This window comes from Mixophyes fleayi, chromosome 6 (assembly GCF_038048845.1).
Source record: "Mixophyes fleayi isolate aMixFle1 chromosome 6, aMixFle1.hap1, whole genome shotgun sequence".
In the NCBI taxonomy this organism is placed as follows: domain Eukaryota; kingdom Metazoa; phylum Chordata; class Amphibia; order Anura; family Limnodynastidae; genus Mixophyes; species Mixophyes fleayi.
Genome location: NC_134407.1, coordinates 179,316,274 through 179,339,246, shown reverse-complemented (window position 1 = coordinate 179,339,246; position 22,973 = coordinate 179,316,274). Strand labels below are relative to the sequence as shown.

Genomic DNA, 22,973 nt, shown 5'->3' with positions numbered 1-22,973 from the left:
TCTTGACCGTGTGGGTATTTATTTACCAGAGCCTGTGTTTGGTCATGGACAATTGTATGTCGCATTTTCACGAGTACGGAGAAGCAGTGATGTGAAAGTGCAGGTTATGAATACTGCCCTTCAAGGAAGACTGATTGAGCACAGCGATAAGGTGTTTAGCAGAAACGTTGTGTATTGAGAGATTTTAGAACAGTAAGACGATGGAGATTAAGGATGTGGCGATGAAGATGAAGGATGAGGTGATGGAGAAGAATGATGAGGTGGTGACATGTGGACAAAACCACGTTAAAAAAGGGCGCTTACGTCGGGAAGTAACGCTCTTCCCCTAGGACCTAGCCCCAAATGCATGACAAGAACCTTTTTAACACCTTAAGTAGCTTGATTTGACTAGAATGCATGAGTATCATGCACGGGTTAACTTGTACAATAATAATATGCGTTGCTGTGGTCATGTAGATTTTTTTTTACTAATCACAAGATTTTGTTATTTTCTTCATGCTCACTTTCAGCCCAGTATTGTACATGCACGCTTTAATGTCAGACGCAATGCAAATCATCAAGCTGTCACGGTCTGTCACTCACATTGCACACAGATGGCTGTAATCTCAATGGTTCAAAAATTGTGAGCTCATGGTTTGAAATGACTTTGTTCTATGGCTGGCGAAAGATGCGGAAGAGGAGAGGTAAAAGCATTAGATCATGGGGCATGCAACATGGTGACATATATACCAAAACTAATTTCAAGGATTCACAGGAGACTAAATGAACAGAGGTGCATTTGGGTTCATGTTCATAACCATTTAGGAGCACACAGATGTACATATGAGGTCTGATTCATTAAGGAACGTAGGCAAGAAATTGAGTACATTTTCTTACTTAACTTTTCTGGACAAAGCCATGTTACAATGCAAAGGGTGTAAATTAGTTTATTATTTTGCACATAAGTTAAATACTTTTTTCATGTATCACACAAATACTTGATAGCTTATTTGCACACTGAATTTTAAAGTTGATGTTTGTGTGCTACATGAAAAAACAGCCAGTATTTAACTTATGTGCAAATTAAAAAACGAATTTACACTAAAGATGTTCACTGACCCCGTGTTTTGGTTTTGGATCTGGATTAACTTCTTGTTTTGGTTTAGGTTTTGGCAAAACTGCCCTCACGTGTTTTGGTTTTGGATTTTTTTCTAAAATCCTTCTTTTTTTTGCTAAAATCACATAATTTTGATCTTTTTTTTTGTTCCTACATTATTATTAACCTCAATAACATTAATTTCCAGTAATTTCCAGTCAATTTTTGTCAAGCGACAAGAACACTGCTACCCCTCCTCTTTCTGTATGAGCAATGGCACTGGAGACTGGAGAGTGATAAAAACACTGCTACCCCTGTTTCTGTGTGAACAATGGCACTGAGCAATGTCACTGGAGACTGGAGAGTGACAAGAACACTGCTACCCCTGTTTCTATGTGAGCAATGGTGCTGGATCTCCTGTGGAGGGAGGTACTTATAGAATCTAAAACCTGCGAGATCCGACAACGCAACAATGATGTTTTGCCTTGATTCAGGTCCCAGGACTCGAGAAAGTACCGAGCCGGCTCACGAGCCTACTCGATCCCCTAAGTCCGGGTGGGTTCGGTTTTCAGAAAACCGAGCATGAGCATCTCTAATTTACACCCCTTGCATTGTAACATGGTTTTGTCCAGAAAACTTAAGTAAGAAAATGTACTTAAATTCTTGCCTATGTTACTTAATGAATCAGGCCCATGGTCCTTACTCAATGTTGTTGAATGTCCCACACATTTCCGGACTGGCCATCTGGCACTTCTGGCATTTGCCAGAGCGGCTGATGGCAGTATTGGCCTGTCCAGTACCCTGCACAGCAATCATGTGAGTATTTGTATACTCACATGATCGCGGCGTCGGAGCCCCCCCCACCCTCACTCTCAAAGTTTTTCCTTTTTTAACTTTTTTTTAATCCTTTTTTTTTTTGCGCAGTGGGGGGGGCTCCGACGCCACGATCATCCAAATATACAAATACTCACATGATCGCGGTGCCGGCGTCCCTCCCCCTCCTGTTTGCACTGAATGTCGGGCGTGACGTGATGACATCACGTTGGTGAATTCAGTTCTGAATCCCAAATTCCCAAAAAAACTGCTCATGGAATTGATAGAGAATGAATTATTGTGCTTTTCAGTCAAGTGTGGACTGAAGGCACTTTGGGTGGGTTGTTGCACACTTAAACAAACTGTGTTAGGGGGCCTACAGATGCTGTTGAACTATAAGTCACAGTATGTCCTTTGAGACTCACCCTACTCACCTGAAACTCAGGTTGGCAATCACTGGATTCTTCAAAAAGTCTCATCAGTGGTTGCAATGGCAGATCCAGAAGGGTGGTGATAGGGGCAATCACCAACCTCCAGCCCCCGTCAGTAGCAATCATCATACCTTCAAATTGCTGCTGACAGGTCGGGGAAGAAAGAGGGTGGAACCTTCTGGGGCCAACCAGAGTTAAGGAGAGGCATGGCTATGCAAAATCACCCCACCCCCCCCCCCCCCTCAAAAAAAAAAATCTAAGTCTGCCTCTGCATGGTTGTAAATAGCCACATCACCACAATCACCATAGCACGTTCCCTATAATACTTACAAAATAGATTTAATATGTAGAATGCTGTGTGTTTTCGGTCAGAGATTGCAGCCACCAAAGCCAGAAATCCAGCTGAGTATAGCCCATAGCAGACGTGTAAAACTAATGTTGTTGTGGTGGACGTGTGGCCCTTTCCTCCTAATACACAACCCATAGTCATTTCTATCATTCTTAATGAAAATGTAACCTTATATTATACTTGTAGAGAGTTTAATCAAGAATGAGCGCTAATGCATACCAAAAAGCAGCCTAAGTCCCCATGGAAGGAGCCACCTGCTCCCCAAACCGATATATGAAACAAAAAGCAATGACTTACAGCACTGAAAGGGTCACACAAGCAGGAATGCCAGCATCAAACAGATAACTGTGACACATAAAATAATACAGACGTAGAGCAGTAAAGTCCCAACAAATGAATGGGGGGTCTCAAAGTATCTTCAAGGAATCCCTCTTCCAAGTGTGTTCAAGTGGGCCAAATATTGGATAACCACGTGAGGGGGCCCCTATAGGGTATGAGCTTACAAGCTATTTTCTTGAATTACAGCACATCAATCAGATTTCTGATAAGGACCACAATGTCTACCTCCACTGCAGTCTCCAACGGTGAAAACATGTGCAAAGAAATATATCATAGCATAATACCATTAATTAAATAACAATAAAATCTGAATAAAAATCCACAGAATTAGGTCTGCTTCTAGGAGCGTACCTCAAGGTAAAATCAATACAGCATATTTAGCATCGCAGGGTAAATTACCCAAAGTCCCAATAGACTCTTAATAGCTGCCGTTATCCTCAGGTAGTCCACGCAATCATCTCCCTGTTAATCCAACGCGTTTCGAATCGTAAAGATTCTTTTTCAAGGTAACAGGTAGATAGACAGAAAGTCCTTTTAAAGTGGTTAAGTCCGGTCACATGATACATTTTGACGAATCATGCCTAGTAGCGGTCACATGATCACAATCCGGAAGATGGAACAGATCCCAGAAAGAGGCTTGAATCATATGCGGTTCACACATGCGCAGATGAATTCTTTCTCTCAACGATCGTTTGTGCATTTAAGTTGTCTCAATCGAAGTGGGAGGCAGTATGGATTCATATGGGCTCCCGAGGACATAGTTGAAAGTAATAAAACAATTTTAAGTGAATAACATATTACATTCAAATGCACTGTCCAAATGAAAATGCACATTTCATTATATTATACTTGCTTCAGGTCTTCTAATATTTAGCAGCTATGTTCTTGTTGGTAGGTTTTATATTACTTGGGGTTGAACATGTATCCATTTGCACTAATTAAAACTGTAAATGCAGTAGTTAATAAAAAATAAATTTAGCTTGTAATGAAATCAAGAAATTAGGTATGTTCATTTATTAAATAATGCAGCATTTATCCCGCACAGCCCTATATGGATTATTCCAACCATAACTCAACGTCACCTGCTCAAATTGGCCCTTGGTTCCATTCAGGATTGACATGCCTGATCTACAGAAAGCACTTACTAGAAGTCTTATGCAATACATTGCTTTTGCTATTTACTGCAACTGATTGAAAAAACAGAAAGGAAACATTGATGCCTATTCAAAATAAAAGCAATAAATATGATGCAACTCTAATGTTGTAGAACATGTCAAGTATCAGCCCTTGGGGTAGAACAGCTTTGTGAGCTATAAGAGATCTGAGTATGATTTGCTTTCATGGTTTATTGGAAACAGCTGACAACTTGCCTAAGACTCTGTTTCCTCTGGCTACAGATAACCTAAACAGGTCTAACTTGATTATTTCCAAGGAGAACAAACAAACAAACATCTTACATATTACGTATGTCTCGCTAATTTGTAGTCAGATACATAAATTAGAGATAAATGTTCCCTGGGAGGCTGGACAGTGGTTTTATCTCCACTGTGAAGCCTCCACATCTGTCTGTCTCTGGACCTTCATATATATTCAAGATAGTATGAAGACTAATCTTCCAGATTCCTATCTGTTGTCTCTAGTTACCCGACTCCTGTTTTGTGTTAATAAAACTCTCCACATTTTTAACATATTATCACACTGTATTCATTCTCAAGCCCTATTTCTGCATCTCTCGGGAGACAGGAATACAGATGACAGAGACAACAATGACATATGAGAACACTTAGTGCAATACATACAATGCAATATCACAGTGGATATCAGGCCATTAACCGGACACCACAGCATGTGTGGACCCAAAATGACCATAAAGTACAATACTAATCCAATCAAAATTGATTATTGGTCTGTCTGTGGATAATGGGCAACTCCAAACATTCGGTTCTTGTGCCAACCAATCAGATCTGTCCAATGTAGCTACTGGTTTGTGTATCCAAATTGCAAAAAATGAGTTTGTTCGGCAGATGTACTCAATGAACATACAGAGGTATGTGTGTGGCCACATTAGACATACAACTAGAGATGAGTTACATTTTTTTAAATTGTTCCATGGAATATTGGCCTCTTTCTGCACTTGGCCAGAAGATTTCAAACGTTTCTCTTGCAGATTTTGGCCTTAAGTGTTCCCACCCTAACCCACCCACACTACGTAGCAGAATGAGTTGAGAACTGTTGTCCCAGCTCTATTCATAGACAATTGTCAGGCTTCTTCCCTGCTTACATGCTTCATCGCTGGGACAGATGCCTTCCTTCTCCGTTGGGCTGGCGCGCCCCTTGACAGGAAGCGACCTCTGGCTACTTCTCTGCCCGCCTGCATCTGTACCATCACAGGCACACCCATTCACCACCAAATTCTAATTAAACAGCCTAAATAAGCCAGACTCTGTCAGTCTCTAGCTGCAAGAGTATTGGATCACTTATGTTCCTGCTCCAGCATTCTTCTGTTCCTGTGTTCTTCCATTGGTTACCCGGCTTGACCTCTGCTGTTCCTGACTACCCTTTGGCATCCGATTTGGCTCCATTGATTACCCGGCTTGATTGCTGCTGTTCCTGACTACCCTTTGGCATCTGATTTTGAACCAATCAGATCATCTGTCATTGACCTTGGCTTGTTGACTAATCTGGTTTCATTTACAGCCTAACCGGTGACTGACACTGAGGGCGCGATCTGCACGTCCCACACAGCTAACCCAAAACCTCCTTGCGGGGGTCCCTAGTGAACACCGGGGGTGTGTTAGACTCCATGCCTCCTAGCTCAGTTGAACCAACTTCTGGAAGGCAGCCATATCTACTTTGCTAGTGGAGTCGTGATAAAATCTGCAAAATGCATATTTACAAATACAGTGTGGCATGAAAGGCAGAACTCAAAGATTGTATTGCTGGAACTTCTAGTTGTTCTGCAACGAAACCTGATACATGCTAAACGCTCTGCAAAATTTTATTTAAAAAAACTGCTTCCTTGGTTTTATGCTAAATTCATTTACTTATTGCATTTAAAATTTTGATTTGTACAATTGGGTTAAATTTCAACCCCAACAAAAGCTACCTGCAAAAATCACCATTACTGCTAATTGGTTAATTGGTTGCTATCAAATTGACCTTTGTCTATCTTGGTCTGTATGTGTGTATGTTAGGGAATTTAGACTGTAAGCTCCAATGGGGCAGGGACTGATGTGAGTGAGTTCTCTGTACAGTGCTGCGGAATTAGTGGCGCTATATAAATAGCTGATGATGATGATAATATTGCTTTTTTATGTCTAGCCTAAAACAATCATCATGTTGTATTTGGTTTTAAATATTGCATTGATTCAGTTTTGAAATTCCTAATTTGTTTTCGTCTTGTATATTGTTAATTTGTAGGGCAATTATAAATGTATTCTAGTGGTATGCACCACATTGTGCTCAGTGCACGGTTTCTCGGGAAGGTCAGATTGCTGTTAATCTGTGGTCCTACGTGAGAAACGTAAATCTAGACATTTACATTTAAAATGACCTTTTTAGAGGTATCTTATAAATCATAAGAAAGATGCAGGATCCTGCATCCCAATGTCTGCTGCTGCTGAGGGTAACAGATTTTCTTGGAGGCGGGAGGGGGAAGGACGCCTAGAGACTGACAGACTGGCAGAATGTTGTTTGGAAGCAGTGAAGTGTATTGTAATAATTCACTGACCCATCCTAAGGTGCCAGTCCCATCACTAATAGTCTTTTCACTGACTGTGCATACACTCAGCATAAGGTTAATTATGGTAATTTGTTGGCTGTCCTAATCTAATTCTAATTAGAGATGTATATTTGACTAATAAAGAAATGTCTTGATACTTAACCCATTCACAAGTGACTAATTCAAGGAGACGTGTATTCTTTAATCACAATAGAGAACAATTATCCCTATATGTATGCTCTAAACAATTCTGTATTTCTTACAGAAGTCAGTCTATATTATAACAATGGTTTGTCATCTTGAAGAATATATACATTAAAAATGCAGATAATGTGTAGTTTATGGGACAACATTCTGTGTACAGTTATAATTTTCTAATATATACTAGATACATTTAAAAAAAAAAATAAAGTTACAAAGGACAGCTATTTCTATGACTAAACCATAGTATTGCTTAAATTACTTTTTGTATATAGATTACATATTTCATAATTAACTTCTCTGTTATAAAACATTTTTAAAAATGGATAATAATGATAGCACAGTGGTTAGCATTGCTGATTCACAGCACTGGGGCCATGACTTCGGTACCTGACCAGGGCCCTATCTGTGTGGATTTTGTATGCTCTCCCTGTGTTTGTGTGGGTGTCCTCCGGGTGCTCTGGTTTTCTCCCATACTCCAGAGACATATTGGTAGGTTAAATGACTGCCGACTAAAACAGACCCTAGTGTATGTGCTTGTCTCTAGGGACATGGACTATGCTTTGCCAGCCGGATTTGGCAGCACTTTAGCAGGGGAATTTGCAGCGTGTGGTACCCCTGCATGATGCCAACTAGCCCCAGGCTGATCAGCACAGAGCTGGATTCCCTAGGGAGCTGGGTCCCCCCTTAGGGTTACCCAGCCCTGTGCTGTAAGCACTTGCACTCTTCCCACACCCCTGGGTGGTGGGTGTGAGGTAATAAAATGGTTAATTTGATAAAGACACTATTTTGAGTTGGTGCACTACAGGTCCCAGCAAGCCCAATCTGCCATTTTTTCTTAGTCACCTGGATTTACTGTTTTTACCCCCTGAGGCTATTACTTCTGTACCATAACCTGCTACCAACAGCTCTCCATGGCTCCACTGTATCCAATGTATATACAATAAATGAATGGCAGTAATACACTAATGCAGTGGATCCCAAACTTCGAGGCACTCTTAGGGTCTCCATAATTTTTTTAAGGCGCCTCCAATCCAAAATAATTACCAAGTAGTCCCTCGCCTTGCTTACCACTGGCCCTGGACGTGGCACCCCAGGGAGCCGGGGCGCACAGTTTGGGGACCGCTGTACTAATGTGCATAGTAGCAATGAAGAAAGTTGAGGGAAAGTTTCACACAAATAGAGTTCTGCACCATTTCAGCACATTCTGCAGAGGTGCGAGTGTGGTATGTAATACAAAATATTTCAGTCAGTTTCCTGCACACAGAGTACCACAGTATTCCATCAGTTTGTACAGGTTGGAATGTTGTGTGAGTCTCATCCTGACAGAACTGGATGAAGAACTTCCTGTCAATTTGCCATTCTCCTCATCTGAATCACAGTTCCTCTTCCCCTCAATATAACAAGGTAGAGGTGACTAAATTACACAATCAAATCCATTTTACAACTTTCAGTAACAGCAGGATTCCTACTGGGCTGCCGTTAACTCTTTTATTGCCACAAGCACTTTTATATATCCTAACTAGTCTGACAAGTTTCCTCCTTCCACTGCAAAAAATGTATGCTTGGCTCTTAAATTATTTTACTATACGTTTTGATGTTATTACACGCTACTGTGTATTACAAGGAGTTTTAATGCTGCAAAGTCATTTGAATGTAATTTTACTCTGTATCAATGAGAGTTTAATGGTTACTATGAGTCATTGTGTATTAGTAAGATTTGTCATTGTACTGTGTGTAACTTTGCATTGCTAGGAGCTTTACTTTAATGTCACTATGTTTTGTTTGTTTTGGGTTTATTTGTGCTCCTAAGTCTGTTGACATTTAGAAATGCTTCTGCTTCTTAAGTTAGACTATACAATGTGGAGTAACATAACTGATATTGCTGACTTTATTATTATTGTGTCTTATTAACCTTGTTATCTTTCCCATCCTCATTCATGAATGTATATTTCACTGCATTGAAAACCTTTCCGGGCTAATTTATGACTGCATGTAATGACCTTGAGCCGCTCCCTATTCAGATATGAAGTGCAGCAGCTCATCAGAATGTGATAGGAGATCATCTACTTGTAAATGCTAGCTCACATCTATCCAGACTCTGGCTGCTAACAAGGGCTAATTTAATGCCAATGTCAGACAGCTGGGTTGTGGCTCTCTCATTCACACTGACCCGCAAGAGATTTGCACTTGTTTCTCTTGTGTCTGTGAAGTCAGAGTGGATCAATAAAGCTGTGTTACAGTCAGGACCACCGTAATAACTGTGAAGCCTTGGGGGTAAATTTATCAAGCTATCAAGCTGCAGGTTTGGAAAAGTGGGGATGTTGCCTATAGCAACCAATCAGATTCTAGTTATAATTTATTTAGTACTACAAAATAACAGCTAGATTCTGATTGGTTGCTATAGGCAACATCTCCACTATTTCAAACCTGCAGCTTGATAAATTTACTCCTTGGTGTATTGGGCATAGAAACCCCGATTTGGCTGTAGTCCATTGGGAAACAGCTATGTCTAATACTGGCCACACACATTGCAATCTGGTTGTCTGATCTGATATTGTAGAAATCAGATTGTGTTTACAATGGTAGTGCAGCACACATTGTGCAACATTTGGGTGATTTGCCATAACATCTGTGCGGCCAGCATTTCAATATGACTTCAAACATCCTTTACATTGAAGATTTGAGTAAAATCTGGCACAGATGGACCCTGAAAAGAAATACAAAGTAAATAGAGTGTATACCGGACAATGAAGGACAGTCCTTTATTGGACTTTATTCGACATTGAAGTTTTCTTCAGAAGCCTATTGTGGGCATTTCTCAAGTCCTAGGCAGTGATTTGTGGAGTCAGTCAGATTTTTATGTTTTAAAAGGTTGACCCCTGGAGCTTCATAGAAACCAAAGGGAAAATATAAATACCATAATGTGAATAATGAATGTGTTATATATCTATATGGATGATGTCACATGGATTTATGTACTCTATAGGCACTGTTCACAAGGCTGCTCTGAATTAGTTCATTTTCTATCTATTTATTTTCTCTCTTTGTCCTGGTCAGGCAGTATTAGTCAGTTAGATCCCGGGTCTGTTCTGTAAAAAGACCAAGTTATAGGAGTATGCTAAATACTAGAGATGCTCAGGTTTGGTTTTCTGAAAACTGAACCCACCCGTACTTAGGGCATCCGAGTAGGCTCGTTACTTTTGCGCGTTCTCGAATCTGAATCGAGGCAAAAACATCATTGTTGCGTTGTTGGATCTCGCAGGTTTTGGATTCCATAAGTACCTCCCTCTCCAGGAGATCCAGCGCCATTGCTCACATAGAAACATGGGTAGCAGTGTTCTTGTCACTCTCCAGTCTCCAGTGCCATTGCTCAGTGCCATTGCACATACAGAAACAGGAGGGGTAGCAGTGTTCTTGTCACTCTCCAGTCCCATTGCTCAGTGCCATTGCACATACAGAAACAGGAGGGGTAGCAGTGTTCTTGTCACTTGACAAAAATTGACTGGAAATTAATGCTATTGAGAGTAATAATAATGTAGGAACAAAAAAAGAGCCAAATTATGTGATTTTAGAAAAAAAATCGGGATCCAAAACCAAAACACGCGAGGGCGGTTTTACCAAAACCAAAACACGAAGTTAATCCAGATTCAATGAACATCTCTACTAAATACACGTTAGTTGGTGTTTATCGTTCTTGTAATTATATTGTTGTGTTGTAAAACTTTTGTAAAAAGAATAACGGTTATTTCAATTTAAAAAAACTTACCAGCCCACATTTGAATAACAGAACCCTTTCAAATGTGTATTCCATATTTTAGGTAACAACATTAGAGATATTCTACAGAATACCTAGATTTTACACTTTACCGTTAACATGTCTATTTTTAATAGGGAAGCACAAATTGCAAGAAAAAGCACAAATGTGCATTATTATATAATTCATGTCAATGGACCAAGTCTATTGAAATTTCTGTAAATAATATTTGTATGTCAGAATACACAATTTATACAATGAAGATGCTTAACTCACCTTTGCCCAACGTGAAGGATCAGTTGAAGTCCTTCCTCTGCACCACATTAATGGCCACAACAGCGTCCAAGCAACCTGTAATAAGACACAAGAAGCTTCATCGTGGCAACTTCCTGTAGGCAGCATCCTGGGACTTAATGTACATCCTACAGCAGTGGTTCCCAAACTGTGCGCCTAGGTTCCCTGGGGTGCCTTGGAAATCTTACAGGGGTGCCTCGGCCAGGGCCAGTTGTAGGCAAGGCGGGGGACTACTTGGTAATTATTTTGGCTTAGGGGTGCCTTGAAAAAATTTTGGAGACCGAAAAAAGTTTGGAATCCACTGCCCTACTGTAAATTATATTTATATGGGAAGATACCTCAGTGTTCCATGACCTGCATAAAAACACCAATATAAGCAAATATAAATGAAGTTTTCTGTGGATAATAGCAACAATTAAAATATTCCACTACATATTGGGAATAGCATCCCGTCCCCCGCGAGAAATATAAGGATACTAGAGGTCATCAAAACCTTCCCTAAACATATAAAAGCCAGAGACTGAGTGAATGTACACAGGTCACTCATCATATGGAAACATATGGTTTTTTTCACGTACCATGTCAATGTGTCACATGAAACATGGGACCTTTCGTCATTTCATTATTTTTTTTTTAATTTATTTATTTATTATTTTTTTTTTATAATTTTTTATTTTCAGATTTATTTATTTTTTACCCAGTTTGCTTTTCAAATAAATTAAACGTTGTGTAAGAATGGTTTTAATCAGCCAACATAATAAAATGCATTGAGAGAAGAAGTTACCAGAATACAAATCTTAGTCAGTTCAGGCAATGAGGGTAACGAAAATTGCTTCTTGTGCAAACAGTTTTATTATACAAGTCAGTAGTCCTTATGCAGCATCTTGTTGGGTTAATGGCGCTAAGTGGTTTTCTTCTAAAGCACACAGGAGGGAACATTAGCTACACACCAGTTACTGCCACAGTGTAGCAAGAACTATTATTTGCTCATTGCATATTGTGGTTTCTATGTGAATAACATGAATATGGATGAGGAACGGACAGTAACAGTGTGTGATCTCTGCATTTAATGATTGCTCACTGTCTGGATTTAGCTTAGGAAGCATTTTCTAAAGCAATGTCTGGGAGCAATTGACCTAATTAATGGTCTTTTATATCTGATTGATCCACGCTGTGCCATGGTGTGCATTAAATCCAGGGCTCCCATGTCTCCTCAATTCCCAGCTGGTTATTACCACTAGAATTGGTTTTCGTTTTGTTTTTTTTTAGTATTTTATATCTCTCTTTATTGAAATATAGTTTTAGGTTGGTAACAAATAAAGAAAGTGATACAATTTTGACATACAATATACACTGAATACATTTACATCATCCTCATTGATTTGTAAGTTTTAGTGTGAGGCAGAAATGATCAGAAAATCTGGGGCCTGATTCATTAAGGATCTTAAGAAACTTCTTATTTAAGTCTCCTGGACAAAACCATGTTACAATGCAAGGGGTGCAAATTAGTATTCTGTTTTGCACATAAGTTAAATACTGACTGTTTTATCATGTAGCACACAAATACTTGATAGCTTATTTGTACACTGAAATTTAGCGTTGATATTTGTGTGCTACATGAAAAAACAGTCAGTATTTAACTTATGTGCAAAACAGAATACTAATTTGCACCCCTTGCATTGTAACAGGGTTTTGTCCAGGAGACTTAAATAAGAAGTTTCTTAAGTTAAGATCCTTAATGAATCAGGCCCCTGTAGTCTACTTTGGTTTAAATATTGCAAATATCAGGTAAGGGAGAGGTAAAGAGTTAAAGATAATGGAAAGAAGAGCTGAAGGGAAAGATGGTAAGGGGGCAAATATCTTATATAGGATGCCCCTGGGAGGAAGGGATTATTGGTTTGATACCAGAGATGCCATCACTAGAATTTTTTTTAACATTATTCTACAATTCTAACTGCTGAGTTAGTCGTGGCCAAAAATATTGGCGCTCTTGCAGTTTTTGCTAACATTGCCCAATTGATTTCAGAAAAGTGCTGAAACAACAAATATATATATTCTGGATTTGTATTTTTTGATTTGCAGTGGAATGAAACACAAAAAACAGAAACATTTACTAAGTCCTAGCTTATTCCACACAGAAATCCTTAAATGGGCCAGAACAACGTATTGGCACCTTTTAGAAGTAGTTAGCAATAATGTCTTTCAAGCAGGATTTCTCCTTCACTTTGGAATCGAACGTGTCTGTGGTTAGTAGCAGGTGCATGCAATATAAGAAACACTCATTAAACGAGCATGAATAGAGAAAAAGACGGATTTTCCTGTTTTGTGTCATTGTGTGTACTGCAATGAGCATGGAGAAAAGAGAGCTAGAGAATTGTCTGATGCGGTCAAATGGAAGAGCCAGGACAATCTCACTGCTATGAATCAATCTCCTGAGACCTTGAGGTTCACGCTTCCACCATAATGGCATTGGAACTTTTAGGCCCATGGCACGGTAGCCAAACTCTCTGGATGAAGCTGCAAGAGGAAACTTGATCAAATACCTCAGCACCTGACTGTTCGAATCGTGGAGAAAGCACCTTGATCAACTGCCAAACAGATTCAAGCCGACCTTCAGACACAAGATACAAGAGGTACAACTCGTACCATCAGATGGGAACTCCATGAAAGGGTGTTATATGGTAGGAGGCCTGGAAGGGCCCCAATGTCCAAAGACATAAGAAAGCCTGACTGGAGGTTGTAAAAACATACCTGCATACAAACTGCTTGTATGAGAATGTCTTGTGGACACGAGACAAAAATAGAGCTTTTTGGTGAAACACATCAACCGTATGTTTACAGAAAGCAAAATGAAGTTTTCAATGAAAAGAACACCTCCCCTACAGACAGAAATGGAGGATGTTTTTGAGTTACTGTGCTGCAGCTGGCACTGGATGTCTGGACTGTGTACATGGCATCATGATACCTGGGGATTACCAGGCCATTTTAAACCCAGTGTCAGAAAACTGTTTCCATTGGGTCTTCTAGCAGAAAAATGACCCCAAACACACTTCAAAAAGCACCCAGGAATGGTTCTAAACAAGAAGATGGAATGTTTTGGTGGCCAGCAATGAGTCCAGATCAAAATCCCATAGAACTCTTGTGGAGAGACCTGTAAACAGCAGTTGGGAAATGGAACCTTCAATTCTGGGAGAACTGGAGCAGTTTGTACCAAACGAGTGGACCAAGCTGCCAGTAGAGAGGTGCAGGAAGCTCATCCATGGCTGTAGGAAGCGGTTGATTCAGTGATTTTGACTAAAGGCTGTGCTACCAAATATTAAGTCTACGGTGTTAATAGTCTTTTTTTATCAATGCCATTTCTTTTCATTTTATGATTTAAAACAATATACAGCACTGCTTTCAAAACCAAAAGTTTTATATTAGCAGAGAACAAATTGTGGAGACTAAATACTGTTCATTTCAACTTATGTTTAGAGGGAATTGAAGAGAGAAAAAAATTCAAGCGTGCCAATATTTACGGCCATGACAATGTAGATCACACAGATTACTGAAAATAGGTAAACATAGTTTGATTGTAATTTTACCCAAAACCAAAGCAAGTTTTGCCTTTAATGTCTAATGGTGGTGTGGATTTCTCTACAGAACAGTTTATAGTTGAATCTTTTAGGATAAAGGTCTAGAACATCAAGAACGCGAGACCCCCAATATTTTACTATATATAGAGAAGATAGTCCTGGAAAAACAAATTCATGGAGTTCCTCTTTAACTGTTGTATTTACAGTAGTATACAAACTAAAATAAACAATTTCCTGTCAGAAATAGCTGTGATTATTTTCGTAATGCTGGATCCCATTAAAGACAAGAGATATTAATAATGTGTCCATTACTGTGAAAACCTGCATTAGTTACACTTATGGGTGTTCCATATTGTGATTTTCAATTCTGTAGTAGTTCTGCTTTCATTTTTAAAACAATATCTAATATTTAGTAATGCCCTGCCCATTGAGGTTTCGCAAGGGAAATAGATGTTCGTGTTCAGTTTCCTGTCAACGTACCATTCCTCAGCCATGAGTCCCCATTCTTCTGCAATGAATCACAACTCTTGTTGTAAGGTGATGTGAGGAATTAGAAATTTTAGGCACACATTATTCCTGTAGTTATTCAATGGTTTAGTCACTCACACTACAAGTACACTTACATTCACTACAACGAAATGTCACAAACTGACAGATTTACACTTCTTGTCACCTCACTTTGTGCATTAAAGAATAATTATATTGCACTGTATTATACTTTACCTGTACAGACTGCCTGCACATAGTTGCGGCAGCCATTTTGCAAGCTGAAACAATATTCCACAGAAGGCAACCTATCAATTCACTATGTGCCAGTGACATCATCGAGGTAGGATGAGGTACGACATCTCTTTGTGAACGGAGAGGCAGTATTATTAGGACTAGTCAGCGAATAAAATGGCTGCCTAACCAGCATTTAGACAACTGGTACAAATTAATATTAACCTCTGATGAGGATGCTGCAATTTCCCAACTTACCATCAATTAGTAACAAATTACTTCCTCAGCTAAGTGTTCCCTCATGTTCAGACACTTTCCTGTGAAATTCACCTCCTGTATACACTTACCCTATACAGTGTCAGCTGTGAGTGAAGAGAACGAGATCATTCCAGAAGTCAGCATATGGGGAAAAATGTCAACATCCACATTAAGCACAGAAAAGGTACTCTTACACCTTCTTCCCATGCTGAATGGTAATCTTCAAAAATGCTCACCTATCAATGGACTAATATCTAGAACATCACTTGTAGATCTGTATAGTTACCAGAGCACTGGACAGCCAAAATTTGTAGAAAATGATTTAGAAACATACTACCACTGAGCTCTCCGAAGTGGTTATATAAATATTGAGTTGAGATTAGCAAAATTTTACGAAACTGTTCTGCTGAAAATACTGCTCATTTCACATTTGGGCACGTAAGACATTTAGTATGCAGTGCGGAACTCCTACTATCATTTTTATTCACTCCGGACCTCTCCATCATTATACCCCAGTGACAGAGATTAATTCATTCACAAGGTCTGTAAACTATAAGTTATTACTCTGCTAAATAAAAGCTTAAAAATTATATGTGCAAATTCAGCAAATATTTAAACAGTGTGCTCAGTAAGGACAGTATTTCATTATTTTATTTTTTTTACCACTTGTACATTTTATACATGGGATGCAGCAGGGGTTGGAACAATTGAGAGCTATGGCGTTAGGTTGGGGGAAGGGCTCCATGTTCGGACCTGACATGCATTTTTTCCCATGGTCTAAACTCCACTGGTAGGCTAATTACCTTCTGGGAAAGACTGGGCTTGGTTTGTATTCCTCTGGTAGGGAAATTATATTGTAATCTCCACTGGGGCAGGGATTTATAGGACACAGTAAAATTCTTCAGTGCAAACAGGGAACAGGTTGGCGATATATAAACATAATGTATGTTACAGTGTTTTCATGGTGTGACCAATAAGAAGAAAGTCTGTTGGAAATAAAACCTAAAAAGTTTTAGCCGGCAATATTTAAATTGATCCTTATTTTGGCGTGCAAGAACATTCATTTATAAATGCACACGTAATAGATCTAGGACACAACTAATACATCCAACTTTTGAGAGAATTGTGCAATAGATACTGACTCACCTAGAAGTATGTACTGGCTGTTATGTCAAAGCACATTATATAACTACTAGATGAGTTTACATCATCCCATTTAAAATACAATAAACTAGAACATGTGCTTTATGTAACATAATGATAACGTCAGGCACCCTAGAAGAGACACCGACTATAGTGACTGGTAACTGGAATGGGCAGTAACCTGTGCTACAGGGTGACCTGCTGAGCATTCCACCAAAAATACCAATGAATCAGCAGGTATTAAAGTGGCTCTTATAACTTGGAAGGACACGTCGGGTAAACATTTAGTCCCAGACATGAAGTGGTTCCCATAAAGCTCTCCAACTCCATTATGGTCACCATGCTAAGCTACTGTGAATAATATATAGAATGGTTTAATAAAATTCTCACTACACATTGAGCAAAATAAAAATGTTTTAAGGTAGTAGCCAACCGCACATAACACTTCAATTGGAGACATCCATACGACTTGCTTGGCCAGGTTAGTAAGGCGAAGTTCCATTGCAGTCTGTGTCACATTCTAAGAAATAACTTTTGAATAAAAGCTCTTAGACCAGTGCTATATGGCAAGAGACAGCCCCCCCCCACCCCCCACATAAACCAAATGCTATAGTCTTGGTGGAACTACCCACAATGCAGGCAGTGTACTTGAGGTGGGGTCCCAGAGGCTGAAAGGGGCCCTTCACTGGCTTCTTACAAACACTACTCTACTGCTCACACAAATATGCATGTGGGATAGAACGTATGGAGTAATCCTTTGTAATAGACTCATACTACAATACCACCTCACTCAATGCGGATACCCATTCTATCAAATATGGTCATCTACACAGTAGCGAAACCCAATTATACTATTGTGCTACACTGCTCCATACACAGTACAGACACCCACAATATTCCAGTTACTCTACCACCCGCACTAATAATTTTAAGATTTCGCTATAATGTATGCACAACACTGATGCCCTTGATTAAAAAAAAAAAAAAAAAAAAAATCTTAGGTCTGCTACTCTGCCATCATGAAAATGTGGACATTAATCAGAACTATTTGCCCACTACACAGTAAATTTTGGTAGATCAGGTATTTCTACCAATTGCCCATAAAAATCCACCACAAGACTATATCTACCTAATTATCCAGACTGTTAAATGTCTAAAATATTTCTGTCATATGTCATCCTGGTTCAATATTACAGTATTGTGTACATATACACATATTGTAATATTTACTCAGGTAAAATAACTTACTACAGTATAATAATTAACACTTTAATCTTCAGGTTCCTATCTATAATGTGGCATGTGTGGGCGTCGCTCCCAGTGACTAATCAGCAGCCAATGCAAGCACCATCAATTCACAATGGGGAAGTGCTCAGTCACTAGCTCTAACCAGGATGCGGCAGGAAGTACGGAGGCACCAGGAGTGAAGGCGGAGCCAGCACTGTAATTGTACTTTGCTACCAATAGGCATTTTAGTGGGTTTTACTGTCAGTATTTCTGTCGATCAGTAGTTACATTACAAGTAACACTATTGCATATTACAGATTGACATACTGGTGGCATTAGTACTGATGAGCATAGGACAGTGCATTACAGCATATTGGTGGCATTTAACCACTAATGGCCATAACACCAATAGTGATGGACACTTTGTAAGCATTTAGCTTAGATCATAATTTTACAATTCCTTTATTTTATTATACCTCATGTAAACATGAGCTTTGATAACCACAAGAACAAAGACAAAAGTTTGCTGTGGATAAACTTGTTTGTAACCCATAGCAACCAGCCACGTTTTGCTAATTTTCTAGTGCGGTCTGGAAAATTAAAACAGTCTAATGAGATTTTATGCACATTGCACCTTTAAATAAGTTTTATATTGTTTTACGTTATTTACAAAACATTTACAAACATTCAGAAACACACACCAAAGACAACTGCAATCTGCTTTTCATTTATTTATTATAAATAACTTAAGTGGACATCCTACAAAACATATACAAGGTTTGTACAAAATAAAATGGTTCATTCTGTGTTAAGGAGCAGAGGGATTAAAAATACCCAAATACTCTCGAAGGAAAAAAATAAAAAAAAAATAATAAGTGATAAGCAAATGGTGATCAAGTATATAAACATATGCTACCCTTGTTTTCATTAAATAAGTAAATGTCCCCATCTCTTTGTACTCCTGTGCTCAGATCATCCAAGGCAAATGATAGGCATGTATTCTTCAGAACATCATTCCCCCAGGTGTCCATATCCTTGTGTCTGAAACGTACCAGTAAATAAATATTTTTCACTCCGATGTAGATGGATTTCACATGAAACGTGCGGTGTTGGGTCAGCAGAACCAATGTTCTGTAAGTTGATCATTTTACCGGCAGGACCAGTAAACCAGTCACCAGAGTCATTGTTCAGTTTACTGGTACAGTAGAATAATAGAAGCTTCCAATGCTACATAGAAGTTCTCATTAATTGAAAGAACGCAGAGAAGAGAGCTCACCGCTTCTTTTTGCTGTGTCTCAGCATCTTCTTCCTCTTAAGAATCATATCATAGAGCTTCTCAAGTCCTTGATGCAAACCTCGGCCATCTACAGCACTGCAACCCTGAATGTGGCTCAAGGTAGACGTGCCAAGTTCATGTACAGCCAATAACTTCTCCACCTCCGTCACAGACAGTGCATCGGTAACGTCTTGCTTATTAGCAAGGACTAAAACTGGCACACCTTGGTTTTCAGAGGTCCTGGTAATTTTGTGCAGCTCCACTTTGGCTTCCTCCATGCGCTCTTGTTCTGAAGAGTCCACAACAAACACCAAACCGTCAGTCCTTCTGGTGTAGGATTTCCATAAAGGTCTCAGTTTCTCCTGACCACCAACGTCCCACACTTGGAAAGTGATCGCTTTGGAATTCCCAACCGGGGCCTTTATCTTTTCCATATTAAAGCCTTTGGTGGGAACGCATTTCACAAACTCCTTAAATTTTAGTCTGTACAACAGAGAGGTCTTCCCAGCAGAGTCCAACCCTATAACAACCACATGTAGGGTCTGAAATGTAGGAAGAAATGAGGTGTTTGGTGCAATCTCTGTAAGATGATTCCCCATGGTTGTTTATTTCCGTGTAGTAAAGAACTTTTCAAAAGATGGTACTCAAGTTCTTTAAAGGAGTCACATAGCAAAGACTTGAGGTGTTATGTTCACTCAAATCCTTATCTGAAAGGGAAGAGAGGAGACTGTTAGGCAACATCTGGCACTGATAAAGAAATAGTTCCAGGAACAAGGGAAGATGGGGGGGTGTTTGACAGAGAACAACAAGCATAAGAAACGCGAGTTCCCTCCCCCCAGCTGTTACATTGCCTATGTGCACAGACTACAAAAGAGACATTAAAACAAAAACAGCATGGAACCAAACAAGTTCTGATAAGGATTTTTTGTACGCAAGTCACCTAGAAATTCATTGTTAAGTGTACTATGCATATTTGTATATACAAATGAAATATACTCACTGAGCCGGAGTCATTAAGGAGAGCAAAAAAAAAAAAAAAAAAAAAAAAAGGAACTTGCACCTTGGCAAAACCATGTTGCATTGGAGGGCAGTTACATTTAAAATGTGTGGATATATTTATAGTTGGGATAGAGCAATTCCTAGATCTACTTTAAATTTCAATGTAAAAATAAAGCTATCAATTATTTGTCTGCTACATGAAAAAAACAGCCAGTATTTTCTTTATGTGCAAAATAATAAGCTAATTTGCACCCCTTGCATTGCAACATGGTTTGTCCAGGATCAAATTTACTCCTTTTTTTGCCTTGATCTCCTTAATGACTCGGGTCCAATGTGTAACTCTATACAGTGGTTATAAAACCAGTTTGTTAACTTGAAATTTGAGATTGGTTTTATTAATCGGGTTGAGGTAATTGCTAAAAGAGTTTGCACATACAAATTACTTGGTGCAGAACATAATGGGAATTCTGAATGGTCTACACAGGTTCTCACAATATGTGCAGTTTGTTTAAAGAGGTACAGAAAGTAAAAGCTATTTTCTAGAATTGCAATAATTCATATCAAAGGAGTTTTATGATGCATCATTGTACTTTTACGATAACGCTTTTATAACCAAATTGCTCACAAGGACCTTTCAGCAACTTAATGCAGCAGAGATGTTATGGAGAAGATATCAGCAGATCTTATCTGCACTTAAAACCAAATGTGTTCAGTGTTTATTTGCCTATGCAAAATGATAAGACAAATACAGCCTTAATGTTTGCTGTATCCAAGGGCAGCATTGTCGGTCATAGTCTCCCTTTAATCCCTTCAGAAAACTAATGGTTGACACATTTACACTGTTCATGTGGACTCCCCTTGCACACTATCCATTTGCACCTCTGCAGGGAACAAAAGCGCCTCTCACTGCAGGAGAGGAGGGGGGCTTGCAGGCAACTCAGTCAACACTGAATGGATTTGGCTGGGGGCTGAAAGGCCATTTTGTCAAGAAAGCAAATAATCTATATAGAGAGCCTGCACTAAACGTCAGTAAAGCACTTACATTGGGTATGTTGAGAGGGTATGTACTAAGAGAGGGTGGGTGCATGCATGCTATAGGCAACTGCATAGATTCTTCAATACAACATATTAAAAAAATTTAAGTCACAAAATAAACCACCCCTGACAGTAATGAAACAGATTATATTTGCCTGATGTATATAGGGCAGGTTTTTGAACAATATTGTCAGCAATAGAAAATAAACAAAAATATGCACCATATTTATTCAATAACCCGCACTGGATATGAATTGTTCATATTAAGTCTGATTAAATTACCAGACCGGTTATTAAATCAGATTGATCCAGCTGTATGGATAATCTGCTCTCAGTCTGTCACATCACACACGCGAGGAAACCCCACAGAACCAGCCTGCATGCAATTAGTAAAGTCACGAATAATATCAGATATCTCCTGTGCATTGCAGGTTATGATAACAAATCTCTGCATCGGCTTCATTGCATTTTCTCAGACAAACAATTACTAGAAACACTGTACAGAACCCTCAGAAACCTAGATATCTATAGTTACAATTCTAAAAAGCAAAGTATTCTATATACATCCATATCACCTCCAGCTAAATACATTGCAATCAAAAGGGCTTATGCAAAAACAACAGTATAGGATTTCTGTTCGTATTAGAGCTAAACACTCCCTATAAACCCAATCAAAACATTTAACCTTCTATAATTTATCCAACCATATGCGATCACTTAAATTGGCATTACAATTAAATATAATATTCCCTTACAAACACCGATATCATACCATAGACACTGTAAAGATGCTGCTACATTCTAGTAATTCCCAATAAGCACAAATTAAATGCTCACTCAATTTAGAGCATATAAAGCTCCAAATCTTAATGAATTAAAGAGCCAATCCATGCAATTAGATTTACCTTGCTCAGACAAGCTGTGTATGATTGTTATCCGGCTCCCACACAGGTCTATCCTCCCTCTACCACTGCTGCTTGTCCAACTCTGCGCTGACTGTAGAGCAAGCGGAGCCTTTCCTTCAGCTCTGTGACGTCACACACTAGACCACGCCCCCTAGTTAAGCTGTGCCTCCCTGCCTGTTAACTCCTTGCACTCAGGCTGGAGTTATATCACTGTGACTAATAAAGAGGATTTATGTACCAGAACAGAACACACTGACATACTTATTTTGTTAAGCCTTCTTCTGTGTGCATGAAAACCAGCTAATTGCATAACAAATAGTGCAGGCCCGTTGTTTTAACAAAAAATGTCATTGTATGTATATACATATTACACTATATAGTTAGAGATTGACATAGATACAGGCCCGGCGCTCCCATTAGGCAAGGTTAGGCACTTGCCTAGGGCGCCGGGCTCTGGAGGGCGCCACAGAACTGGAAATTAATTTTAAAACTGTGCGGCGACCGCTGACCATACCTGTCACGGCCGCCGCACAGCTTTCAGATGCATGGGGAGGGGGGGGGAAGAGGCTATTGCTCACCACCGCCGCCTCTCTGCTCCGTCTCCTCCCCTCCACTTACTAGTGTCAGTGAGTGGAGGGGAGGAGATGGAGCAGAGAGGCGGCGGTGGTGAGACAAGGTAAGAAAAGACGGGGGGAGGAGGGAGGAGTGCGCCGTTTTTGCAGGGGGGGGGGGGGGGAGAGGGCACCGATTTTGCCTAGGGCGCCATGGACCCTAGCACCGGCCCTGCATAGATATAGTAAATTTCCTTGCATTCCTCCTTCCCGTAACAGTGAGTCAACTTTTTGGGGTGTTCTT

General features: G+C 39.5%; 2 protein-coding genes across 2 annotated transcripts in view; one reads left to right on the top strand and one right to left on the bottom strand.

Moving 5' to 3' along the window:
- IFI35 (interferon induced protein 35) overlaps positions 1-22,973 on the top strand; it is a 721,240-nt gene that overhangs the window by 247,095 nt on the left and 451,172 nt on the right. The gene's annotated exons all lie outside the window — the stretch shown is intronic.
- On the bottom strand, positions 18,615-22,225 carry ARL4D (ARF like GTPase 4D). The gene is made up of 2 exons (XM_075177433.1): positions 22,119-22,225; positions 18,615-19,886 (listed from the first exon to the last, which is right to left on the bottom strand). The coding sequence occupies exon 2, from the start codon at positions 19,776-19,778 to the stop codon at positions 19,176-19,178; it is 603 nt and encodes a 200-aa protein (XP_075033534.1). The 5' UTR covers positions 19,779-19,886; positions 22,119-22,225; the 3' UTR covers positions 18,615-19,175.

Bases quoted from the DNA above. Each gene is read 5' to 3' on its own strand.
- ARL4D (XM_075177433.1), bottom strand. From the start codon at position 19,778: ATGGGGAATCATCTTACAGAGATTGCACCAAACACCTCATTTCTTCCT.